The 12,979-nt window shown below is 40.4% G+C and overlaps 1 protein-coding gene across 3 annotated transcripts in view; it reads left to right on the top strand.

Moving 5' to 3' along the window:
* The window catches only part of MAP3K5 (mitogen-activated protein kinase kinase kinase 5), a 228,492-nt gene that overhangs the window by 162,631 nt on the left and 52,882 nt on the right, over nt 1-12,979 (top strand). For all 3 annotated transcript variants that reach the window (XM_004011519.6, XM_042253518.2, XM_060419723.1), the window contains one exon: nt 12,618-12,751. In XM_004011519.6, the coding sequence (XP_004011568.4) occupies nt 12,618-12,751 (134 nt within the window). The remainder of the gene's footprint in view (nt 1-12,617; nt 12,752-12,979) is intronic.

Genomic DNA, 12,979 nt, shown 5'->3' with positions numbered 1-12,979 from the left:
GTTTAAGATTTTGTATGCAGAATAATAATTTTCTGATCTTCACCTCCATTTGAGGTAGAATTCAAATTGGCCCAAAACAAAATTAAAATTTTAGAAAGATCAGATGTTCTTTTTAAATGTTTTTTAACTTTTCGTGGGGTGATGTCAACATTTGGCAGACATTAGCTATTAATGTGGTTCCGTAAACTACAAATTTGAACTAAACCTTAGACTTCCTGATGTTTGAAAAACTTACCTGAAGTCCAAGTTAAGATTTGCTTTTCCTTCTGAATTTGAATGCTGTTTCTTTGAAGCAGTGCAGTTGTGGGAGGGATTCAGCCTTGTTTGGGTCATGGTCAAACCCTTCTTCCAATTGATAATACCTGACTCTATTCTGGTAAGATCCTTGGGTTTTAGCTCTGACTTTGCCAATAACCAGTTTTATAACTTTGGACATAATTCTTACTCCTGCTGGATTAAGATGATACCATTCCTTAAATGAGAATTGAGCAAGAAGATCTTACATGTCCTTTCCTAGCTCACATTTTAAACAAATTTTAAGATTAGTACAAACTGTACAAGGTTTCTTAAATATAGCTCAATACCACTTTCAGAGGACTTCTCTATTTTTAAACAGAAAGAGAAACAACTTCTTTTGATTCAAGGCCATGTTTTTTATTCAGGGCTATCTTTTGAAATGGAAGAGTTATGAACCCATAGCTTAAAGAATTTATTATATTAATAAATTTACACTGAACTCATTGAACAGTTGATTATAGTCAACTGTCAGGGTTTGAACACTTATCATCTGTGGTCCCTGTTTTTGTTCTCCCAGCCTTTCATGTCTGTACTAAGAACAAAGGCATCTACACAGTGACCCAAGCCAGATACCTCAGAGAATCTCTGCTCCAGTCTCACAGCCAGGGTTTCTTCCAGCCCCTTCGTTCCATTTTGTCACTCCTCTAGCTCACGTCCTCATCATGGCCTGTTCTCTCTCCTGCCATCAATAACACTGGCCCTGCCATCACTGGAGAGATCTCTCAGGCAGATTTAATCCTGTGACTTCCCTAATTAAAAAGCTTTTTTAAGTTTTTTTTTTTTTTTAGGAGTATAGTTGATTTACAATGTCATGTTAGTTTCTGCCATACAGCAAAGTCAGTTGTACATGGACATATATCCACTCTTTTTGAGATTCTGTTCCCATATGGGTCATTACAGAGTAATGAATAGAGTTCTCTGTGCTATTCAGTAGGTGCTTATTAGTTGTCTGTTCTGTATATAGTAGTGTGTATATGTCAGTTCCACGCAAGTTTTTCTACATCTGTGACTCAACTTCTGTTTTGTAAATAGGCTCATTTGTACCATGTCTTTAGATTTCACATATATGCATATGATATTTGTCTGTCTGACTTAATTCACTCAGTATGACAATCTCTAGGTCCATCCATGCCTCTGCAAATGGCATTTTAAAAAATAAAAATAAAAATCTTTGATGCTATTCTTTTTAGAAGAAGATTTCTGCACCATACAATGTTCTTATCCCTCTGGCTGTAACTTACCCTTACCTTTCCACCCTGCGGTCCTGCAGTGCCAAACTCCTGTCCATTATTCAAACAGCCATGCTGTTCCAGCCTCTGGACTTGGCGTGCAGATGCCCAACTCCACACGCTTTTTCTGCTTTGTTCTACTTGGTGACTCTGCTCTAACTTTTTGAGACACAACTCAAGGTTGCTTTTTACTTTGAACCATTTTCACCACATCTTTTCACTTTTCCCTGCCCTTACAGCATTTTTGCCCCATCCTCTGCCCTAACTCTTTTCATTTCCTGTGGTTCAGTAGCCTGCACTGGACTATTTACATCCCAAGGTTGGACTGTGGCCCTCTTTCCCTTTTCACCCCATCGTCTTGCGGGGATCAGGCATCCAAGCAGTTCATTCAGAAGGCTTAGAAGAGTTTGAAGCTGAGGAGTGACAAAACCAGAGTTGTTTAAACAATATCTCAAACTGGGAGGAAAGGGATATAGATTGGAGGAGGGCAGAGTAAATGCTGGGAAATGAGCTTGATGATTGTTTAATCAATGTGAAGTCAATGAAAGAATGAATACCATAATCAAGCTGAATACCACAATCAAGCCACTCTCCGCCCATTTGCTTCATCTCTCCTTCTCTCTTCTTTAGTTTTTGGAAGAAGCCATAAATTACTGAGTTCTTTTGGTGTTCAGTACAGAATATGTTACCTTCCTCCTCATGCCTCTTCCAAACATACATATATTCTCCCTCCCTTTTCCCGTGGTGCTCCTTTTTCTTTTATGCATTTGTACCTCACTGTTTTATCAGAATGGGCATAAACTGACACAAGCCTGAAGTAATCATAGCAGCTGGCCCTGTGAGCCTGTTTCTATGTAGTTTCCAGGCTGCATAGAGAGGAAGTTGCCCCCTGTGTGATGGATTAGGAACAAGTAAGACAAATGAAATGTTTTCCTTTCACTCAAACATCTGCTGAATGATGAAACCTTACCATTTCTTTTTTTTGATGATTTGCTTTACAAATGTTAACAGTGAATTATGGTTTAGAATTCATTTAAATCAATTCAGAGTCATCCAGCAGCACACTGGTTTGTTTTTCTTTGGCCTCGTGTTTCTATTTTTGTACAGATCTGGCTCAGCAGTAAAGAACCTGCCTGCCAGTGCAGGAAAGGCAGGTTCAACCCCTGAGTTGGGAAGATGCCCTGGAGAAGGAAATGGCTAACCGCTCCAGTATTGTTGCCTGGGAAATCCCATGGACAGAGGAGGCTGGCAGGCTACAGTCCATGGGGTCACAAAAGAGTTGGACATGATTTAGTGACTAAACCACAACAACCAGATCTGAAGTTGATCACCCACAGTTACTGCACTGCCTGGGAATAGCTGTCACTATGGTGTTGTATGATAAGAATATGTTTATTACTCATTCATTTGTTCCGTTGCAAGAAAAAGAAACTTTTTTCCTCTGTCAACTCATGTTCAGTGATTGGAGGCCTGCAAATTAACTGACAAAAGAAAGATTAACAGGAGAAAAGACAAGAGTTTATTCCTATATGGGGGAATATGCAAAGAAGTAATTCCTGCATAGCTAGATTTAAAAGTTTATTTATCTTAATAGGAAAAGCCTTTGGGACTTCCCCGGCAGTCCAGTGGTAGTCCAGTCCATTGAGACTTCACCTTCTAATGCCAAGGATGTGGGTTCAATTCCTGGTCAGGGAACTAAGATCCTACATGCCTCATGGCCCAAAATCCAAAACATAAAACAGAAGTAATATTGTAACGTGTTCAATAAAAACTTTAAAAAATGGTCTACGTCAAGAAAAAAAGCACAGTAAAAAAATTTTTTAAAGAAAAGTTCTTAGAAGGACTTCAAGGGGATGCAACATGGTGGGAAACTAATGAGAAACAAGTGGAAAGTATGGAAAGTTTTGAAACAGGTTTTGTTTAGTAATTTCTCATCCAGATATAAGAGGTCCTAAACCTCCTGGAGAGGAGATTGTGGCATCTGTATTTTCAAGAGGCTTTGCTTAAGTCAGCAAAATATGTTTAGAAAGTGTTTTTTCTGCAGCTATTTCTTCAGTTGTTTTCATCTTAAAATAATCTTTATACCACATTGGGGGGTCCCAGTGGATCCCATCAATTCATTCACCAAATATGTATTGGACACCTGCTATGAGGAAGACACTCTTCTAGGTGCTGGGGATCTAGCAGAGAACAAATAGAGGAAATCCCTGCCTTCACTGAGCTTACACTCTAGTGGGAGACTGACAGGAAGTAAGTAAAATGCATGCTATGCTTGAGTAATGATCAACATAAACGAGAAAAATTAAGCAGGGAAGGATTTAGGAAGTTATAGTGAAACAGGAATGTGATTTTACACAAGGAAGCCTTGAGGAGGGAAGATGTGAGTAAAGATCTGAGAAAGGAGAGAGCTATAGAATTAGATATTTATACCTACCACATTTTTACTCTTAATGCTATTACTAGTTATTAATGCTTTTAGCATTTACATCTTACTAAGGCATTATGACTAGAAAAATAGCAAAGCTACAACTTGAGTCCTTGAGGTGACTACTCAGCTAAGGTAATTAATACCAGGGACAGCGCATGGCTTTTTAGAAGGTGACTGTTTTACTGTGAGTCCCTTGACAGGGCAAGGACTAAGTGAGTCACCGCTTTGGTGTTTGGCCTTGTCAAGATTGTCTTCCTACGCGCGCCAGTTTAGACAGTTCTGGGCAGGCAACAGGAGAGGCTGATTCTAGAAGCATTCCCATCGTTGCTTCAAAATGCAGTTGTCTCCCTTAGCAACACCTGGTTTGTTAACCCATTGCCATAGAAATAGAATGCAAACTATATAAGCAGTGTAATTTTATTCTTATTTTTAAAAACACTCTATTCCCCCAGCCCCTGCCTTTTTTCCTCCATTTTCGTTATTTAACAGACCCTTGGCTTTGGTCAAGACCTCTTTCTACTTCTGGTCATCACAGAGATAATTCTGTGTCCTTAAAGGTCTTGGAAGTCTTCTCAAGCCTGCCTTTTAAAATTATATCTCTATATTGTAAGAAAAAGAAGGAATTATAAAGAAAAAGAAGAAGAAAGGGACTTCTGTGGTGATCCAGTTGGTAGGGCTCCATGCTGTCAGGGCAGGGGGCCCTAGTTCAGTCCCTGTTTGGAGAGCTAGATCTGGCATGCTGCAAATAAGAGCTCACGTGGCACAACTCAGAAGCCCACTCGCTGCTGCAGAGATCCCATGAGCCACAACTAAGAACCTAGCACAGCCCAAATAAATAAATTAATCAAAGAAGAAAAAAGAAACCGAGTGGCAATCATGCATTGGAGTGGTGTTCAGTTTTTTTGAAAGCCCTTATGAGTTTCACTATGACCACTTTGTCTAACAGGAGGCAACTTCTATAGTTAATACTCTTTTTAAAAAAAGAACAGTCTTTTGATGCCTTGCATTCCTGAGGGACAGGAATTTCCTGTCCTTGCATTTCCTGCTCAAACCTTGAGCAGTTTCATCGAGGCTTGTATATTCTTCACTATGCTAAGTAAGTATTCCTGTGGCAAAACTCCTTTCAATGAAAAATAAAAGGATGCTGATGGTGAATGTTTTGTTTTGGCATCTGGTTGTTATCAAGGGAATTCTCTGATGGTTCAGTGGTTAGGGCTCCACAGTGGAAAAACAAACTAAGAAAAGGTTCCCATTAAAATTTCTATAGCCCGATTGATTAAGCAAATATTCACTGAACCTCTACTGCAATCCAGATATGGCTAAAACTAGCGACAGACCAATTCAAGATAAAGTCCTGGTTCTCAAAGATCTCAGAGTAGAGAATGGAATGCAGATGGGCTAAGAGAAGAGTGAAAAATGCCTGTGTGAATGAGGGCAAAAGGCCTTGGAAGTCTATCAGACCAGAATCTAACCCCAGCTTTGAGGATTAGGTGGATAGTTCAAGAAAGGTTCCTTATTTTAAAGGACGAGGCAGAACTCCTTAGGTAGAAAACGCCTATGTGTAAAGGCACAGAGATCTGGGGAACTTCACTGGGAGTTTTTGGAGGACGTTGATGAGATAGCAGGCTGGACACAGAGGTAGCAAAGAGATTCTGAAGGGTATTGACTCCAGGCTAAGGAGTCTGGATTTGATCCTGAAAGTGATGAGGAACACGTAAAGCAGAAGCAGTGGTATGAATGTGGAAAGTTCACTTTGGAACCTGAGACTGGGAAGTTCACTGCTAACTTTTTGGAGGGTGAGTTGGAGAACAGAGCAACAGGGTAGGAGGTAGCAGGAAGGCCTGTTGAGGATTTGTAGAATAATATAGAAACTAGGGGGCTTCCTAGGTGGTGCTAGTGGTAAGAACCTGCCTGCCAATGCAGGAGATATAAGAGATGCAGGTTCAATCCCTGGGTCATGAAGATCCCCTGGAGGGGGCATGTCAACCCATTCCAGTATTCTTGCCTGGAGAATTTCGTGGACAGAGGATCCTGGTGGCCTACAGTCTGTAGTGTCACAAAGAGATGGACACAACTGAAGCAACTGAGCACACACACACACACACACAGAAGCAAGGAGGGCCTGATCTGAAGCAAGAGCAGTGAGAATCAGCCTAGCCGCATTTGGCAGTCAATGTGACCTGGGGAGAAAGGGAAGAATGGAGTCTAAGATGGCCAACAGATGTCTATCCTATGTCTGTTTGAATATATATGGGTATTCAGTGGATACCAAGAATATGCTGGAACATCTTTACAATACTGGTGTTTGGAAACAGAACTGAGATATATCTTACAAGTTCTTATACTGTGAAAAAGATTTTCCTGCAGCATTGGTGGTACGAAGAATAGAAAATCTAGAATCTGATGTTATTGTTATTCAGTCCCTCAGTTGTGTCTGATTCTTTGTGACTCATAGACTGCAGCACACCAGGCTTCCCTGTCCTTCACCATGTCCCCGAGTTTACTCAAAATCATGTCCATTGAGTTGATGATGCCATCTAACCATCTCATCCTCTGCCACCCCTTTCTCCTCTTGCCTTCAGTCTTTCTCAGCATCAGGGTCTTTTCAATGAGCTGGCTCTCTGCATCAGGTGGCCAAAGTATTGGAGCTTCAGCATCAGTCTTTCCAATGAATATTCAGGACTGATTTCCTTTAGGATTGACTGGTTTGATCTCCTTGCTGTCCAAGGGACTCTCAAGAGTCTTCTCCAGCACCACAATTCAAAAGCATTAATTCTTCGTTGTTCAGCCTTTATGGTCCAACTCTCACTTCCATAAATGACTACTGAAAAAGCCATAGCTTTGACTATATGATCTTTGTTGGCAAAGTGATGTCTCTGCTTTTTAATATGTTGTCTAGGTTTGTCATAGCTTTTCTTCCAATGGACAAGAGTCTTTTAATTTTGTTGCTGCCATCACTGTCCACAGTGATTTTGGACCCCAAGAAAATAATATCTGCCACTGTTTCCATTTTCCCCCATCTATTTGCCATGAAGTGATAGGACTGGATGCCATGATCTTAGGTTTTTTAATGTTGATAACTGTAAAAAAGATTGTCCTACAGCCTTGGCAGGATCTGATGGGCTAGGTATAAGCCACCATTTTCACGTATTTTCAGTGGAAGATATTTTTGATCATTTGTAAACTGGAGCTAATCATAGATTTTTCCTGCTATGATACAGGCTTATTATGATCATCAAATGAGGTAGATTATTGAAAGCTGATATTTTTTCTTTTAATTATAATAATTAAAATTATATAGTGCATTATAAAAGGGGCTTCCCTCATAGCTCAGTCGGTTCAGAATCTGCCTGCAATGCAGGAGACCTGAGTTCAGTTCCTGGGTCAGGAAGATCCCCTGGAGAAGGAAATGGCAATCCACTCCAGTATTCTTGCCTGGAGAATCCATGATCAGAGAAGCCTGGCATGGAGTCCATGGGGTTGCAAGAGTCAGACACGACTTGGTGACTACACTACCAGTGCATTATAATAACGTAAGGTGGTGGTAGTACTAGGTTCAGTGTGGAGGTTTCCCTCCCTTTGATAGGCCACACTGGCAAAGATGAGTTACAGGACTTTGATGATGGTCCCTGTCCTGCCTCCTGCCAGCCTGGGTCCTGGCTGGGAGATTTCCAGCATGCATGGTATAGCATGGCGAAAGTCTGGACCAAGAGTTGGATATAGAGACTTGGGCTCCTTCAAGTAGAATTTGTGGACTGTGTGTACTGCTTCTTTGCTGGAGTATCTTCCAGTCTGGAGAATTTGCTAAACAATCCCTGTTTCCTGTTCTCTCATCCTGTAAACATAACTGTTTTTCTCCTCTGGTCTAAGGACAATCTTTAGCCATATGTCGGATTGCTAGAATAGGAGTATGCTCTAATGTACATTGGGTGAAGTGTTGCCACAGAGAAAGCAGACATCTTTTTTCCAGAGCTTGGCCTCTTTCCTCTGGTAGGGTAGGGTCCATAATAGGGAGGTCCGTGTTCACCAAGTCCTGCCACGGTAGTGGGCATAGCATTCTCCAAAAGAATACAACCTGATTGCCTCTATCAAGGCTTGGAAACCTCTCGGAAGCAAACAAACGAGCTGGTAACCATACACCCTCCATCTTCCTCATCCTTTGTGATAGTAGCCTCTCAAATTGAGAAAGTGTACCCCAGAGAATTACAGAGTAACCAGATTACCTGCCTTTGTGGGTTATTTGTTCTTTTTTTTTTTAAATTCTCTCTCTTTTATCATCCTCTCTTTGCCTTTGATATTTTTTAGTTTCCCTATATCATATCTGAGTGGGAATTTAATATTTATCTTTTCCTATTTAGGACTCAGTTTCTGGAGGTTAGGTTTGAGTCTGTCTCAAGTCTGTCTGGCCCTTTTTAGAGTGTCTTTATCCTTTTCTCAAGGGCTTCCGTGATAGCTCAGTTAGTAAAGAATCCACCTGCAATGCAGGAGACCCTGGTTTGATTCCTGGGTCAGAAAGATCCCCTGGAGATGGGATAGGCTACCCACTCCAGTATTCTTGGGCTTTCCTTGTGGCTCAGCTGATAAAGAATCCACCTGCAATGTGGGAGACCTAGGTTTGATCCCTGATTTGGGACGATTCCCTGGAGAAGGGAAAGGCTACCCACTCCAGTATTCTGGCCTGGAGAATTCCATGGACTATATAGTCCATGGGATCCCAAAGAGTTGGACAGGACTGAGTCATTTTTACTTTTCATTCTTTCCTCATATTTTGGATTTCTTATTTTATATCTTTATGTTAAATGTACTTATTTTAGAGTGATATTTGTCAAACTCAACCAGTACTCACTGATGGTGAATTATTTTGTTATATATTTTTAAATTTTGGATTATGAGCTTAATTTCACTGGTGGATCCTTTATAGCCTGTGTTAAAGGAGTCTTCCTTTTAAATGTTTTGCTTTGTTTCTGTTGTCACTCCAGGAATTTTCCAGGCTCAATACAGATTATGGATATTAATGACAAGTGTCCATTTGAGCTCCAGACAGCAGAGTGTCAGCCAGTGGTTGAAAGTATTCAGAGGAGACTTTGTCCACTCAGAGCTTAACCTAAGACAGACAAAGTTTTCTTTTTGTTTCTCAGTGCAGTGGGCTGACTTTTTTCTAATCTACCCTTTCACCAAATTATAGTCTTTCAAGGACCCTGGTTTTGTGTGTTCCATCTCTTCACTTTCCATAGACACAAGGTTTCATTTCCTATCCCCAGTGAGCATTAAGACCAAAATCTCAGATAAGGAATTGATGAACGGTATCCCAAACACCAAAACCAGCCCACCACTTCTCTTGGTAAATAAAGTCTTACTGGAACACAGCCATGCCCTCTTGCTTCTGTATTGACTGAGCTACTGACAATGGCAGGGTTGAGTTGCTGCCATAGAGATCGTATGGCCCACAAATCTGAAAATAATCAATATCTGGCCCTTTAACTGTTTGCCAACCTCTGCCCTAGATTTATAAATCTAGAAGACTTCATCCCCAGCACTTGGACTGCAAGGTCATCAGTTCTTGTGATTATCCCTTTAGTGTCCCTTTTCCTTTTAATTTCTAGTTCCTAGAAGTCTTCTTTATTGGAGAAGGAAATGGCAACCCACTCCAGTGTTCTTGCCTGGAGAATCCCAGGGATGGGGGAGCCTGACGGGCTGCCGTCTATGGGGTTGCATAGAGTCGGACACGACTGAAGTGACTTAGCAGCAGCAGAAGTCTTCTTTACTTTTTTATAAGCCCGGGTAGGCATTTAATGGAGTAGAAAATGGTAACCCACTTCAGTATTCTTGCCTGGAAAAATCCCATTGACAGAGGAGCCTGGTGGGCTACAGTCCATGGGGTAGCAAAGAGTTGGGCATGACTGAGCACACACACTAGACATTTAAGTATGTCTGTTTACTTTTGTCTAGGATTTTTTGGTGGGAACATTTTCATGTACATAGCCTACCATATTGCCAAAACCAGAAACTCTTCTACTCTTTGGATAGTAATATATTCTTCTTTTTGTATTTTCTTGACCATTTAACTTGATCATTTGAAAGTTTTCTGTTTTCTAATGCAATTCTTTAAAACTGTGAAAATTTTTATATACATAGTTCTAAATCTGTAGTTTTTGATGCGCAATGCTCTCCTTGTCATTCTTTTTCAACTACTTTGTAATTCCCATGATCATTTATTTTTTAATCCCTTGATAATTTTAAATTGCAGTGCTCAGGTTTCAAATATAGTTTTTGGCTGTCTTATTTTTAGTCAAAATTTTAAATTTGTTGAAATTTTCTTTGTGGCCTAATATGTGACTAATTATTTTATATTTTTCATATATGTATGGAAGGAATTTGTAGCTATCTCTGTATTTACCATACCAAACTTGTTATTTGTGCCATTAGGGTCTCTATTTTGAATTTGTCTGCTAGATATATTGGTTTCTAAAAGAGTTCTATTTAGAACCTATTATGGTTTATATTGTATATTTTTCTTTGTAATTTTATCAACTCTGTATATTTTAAGACTATGTTGTTAGTTTAGTGTCAAAATCCATGATCATTATCTTCTTTTGGATTATTTTGTGTGTTAATTTTAAATTTGCTGATATACGAGTGTTTGAAATCAGTTTGTTTTTTTTTAAATGGCTAACCCAAATCCTTCTGTGAGTTGAACCTAGCTATGTGCTGCTAGTTTTATACTCTAGCAAAATACAGACAAAGAAAGGAGCTTGTTTTAACGGTCTCTCTTGCTGGTCTGTAGTTTTACATTGGGTTTCTACATAGACATGGCTTGATTATTTGATGACCATGAATCCTGTAGTTTAAGCCCACAACAAAAGATGCCTCTGTGGATGATGCCTCCAGGTCTGAGAAGATGTCTACCAAATGTCACATGTTGTCCTTTAGCTGCTAAGTTGTTTCCCACTCCTTTGTGACCCTATAAACTGTAGCCCGCCAGGCTCCTCTGTCCATGGGGTTCTCCAGGCAAGAATGCTGGAGTGGGTTGACATTTCCTTCTCCAGGGGATCTTTCTGACCCAGGGATTGAACCTGTGTCTTCTGCTTGGCAGGCAGATTCTTTACCACTGAGCCACCTGGGAAATTCTAAAGGTCACTATACTTCTTTCATTTATTTGATGCTATTTTCTGTATTCAACTGACATGCTTGCCACTTTGGGTTTAGGGCTGTAGCTATTTCCTTTTTTGGATCAGAAATGAAGTTTTTCCTTCATTTTGAAGTTTTTCCTTTTAAAAAAATTTTTTTAATTAAAAAATTTTTTTAATTTTACATTAAAAAGTTTTTTTATTTATTCTATTTTTTTTAGTCATGCCACGAGGCATGTGGGATCTTAGTTCCCAGACCAGAGATAGAACCCATGGCCCCTGCAGTGGAAGCACAGGGTCCTAACCACCAGACTGCCAGAGAAGTCCCCATTTTTCATTTTTAAAATGTTTTGAGTCTTGGGGAATTGGGAACAGGGGTAAAGTACAAATAATCCTTGCTTATTATTGTCAGCTAGATGGAGAAACAGTGGAAACAGTGTCAGACTTTATTTTTTTGGGCTCCAAAATCATTGCAGATGGTGACTGCAGCCATGAAATTAAAAGATGCTTACTTCTTGGAAGGAAAGTTATGACCAACCTAGATAGCATATTCAAAAGCAGAGACATTAGTTTGCCGACTAAGGTCCGTCTAGTCAAGGCTATGGTTTTTCCTGTGGTCATGTATGGATGTGAGAGTTGGACTGTGAAGAAGGCTGAGCACCGAAGAATTGATGCTTTTGAACTGTGGTGTTGGAGAAGACTCTTGAGAGTCCCTTGGACTGCAAAGGGATCCAACCAGTCCATTCTGAAGGAGATCAACCCTGGGATTTCTTTGGAAGGAATGATGCTAATGCTGAAACTCCAGTACTTTGGCCACCTCATGCGAAGAGTTGACTCATTGGAAAAGACTTTGATGCTGGGAGGGATTGGGGGCAGGAGAAGAAGGGGACAGCCGAGGATGAGATGGCTGGATGGCATCACTGACTTGATGGACGTGAGTCTGAGTGAATTCTGGGAGTTGGTGATGGACAGGGAGGCCTGGCGTGCTGCGATTCATGGGGTCACAAAGAGTTGGACACGACTGAGCGACTGAACTGAACTGAACTGAAGACCTCAAAGTTTCTTCTTACTCAAAGCCATTGAGTGGTTTTCTTCTCCTGGAAGAGTGTGAAATGCTTTGACGGTACCAAAAGCTGAAAAACAAAAGAACAGTTAATTCAGTGTGATCACTATTGAGAGACATTGATGCTAATCATAAACATCTTCAGAATCAGTGATCAACAGGATTCAGTGGGTAAAGAATCCAAGTGGGCTTTTGGAGGAGCACTTCTATGGATTTCAATACATAGTCCCTCTCTGCCGCCCCCACCCCCCACCGCCCAGTGTTTGTCACAGTTGGGAAAATAAGAACGCATGATGCTCTGTGTTAAGTTTATTCTTTGGTTCTTGAAACTGTTCTTTAGAACCTCATCTTATTGTTTTCCTTGTTAAAACTATTTGATAAAATAAGGAAAAATGCTCTTGGAAAAAGTTGATGTTTAAAATGTGGACTGCAGCTAACGTTTCAATCTTCTCTCCCCCTTTGTCCTTCTGTAGTATGACTATGAATATGATGAAAATGGTGACAGAGTCGTTTTAGGAAAAGGCACTTATGGGATAGTTTATGCAGGTCGAGATCTGAGCAACCAAGTCAGAATCGCCATTAAGGAAATCCCAGAAAGAGACAGCAGGTACAGTAATTGTGACTAATCAAAGCTGCTTTCTACGGTATTTCAGTTGTTAATAGCATTTACAAAATATTTTGGTGATATTCTAATTAATGAAACTGTCTGAAAACTCTGTGGCTTTAATTAGCTCCCTCTGAGGTTTAGCTGCTGCGTCACTCAGTGATTCAGGCCCAAGACTGTTGGGGAAGGATGGCACCTCCATGGTAACTCGGACTTTCAAAGAGTAGAAAA

The sequence above is a fragment of the Ovis aries genome, chromosome 8 (assembly GCF_016772045.2).
Source record: "Ovis aries strain OAR_USU_Benz2616 breed Rambouillet chromosome 8, ARS-UI_Ramb_v3.0, whole genome shotgun sequence".
NCBI classification, from domain to species: domain Eukaryota; kingdom Metazoa; phylum Chordata; class Mammalia; order Artiodactyla; family Bovidae; genus Ovis; species Ovis aries.
This window is presented reverse-complemented; position numbering and strand designations above follow the sequence as displayed.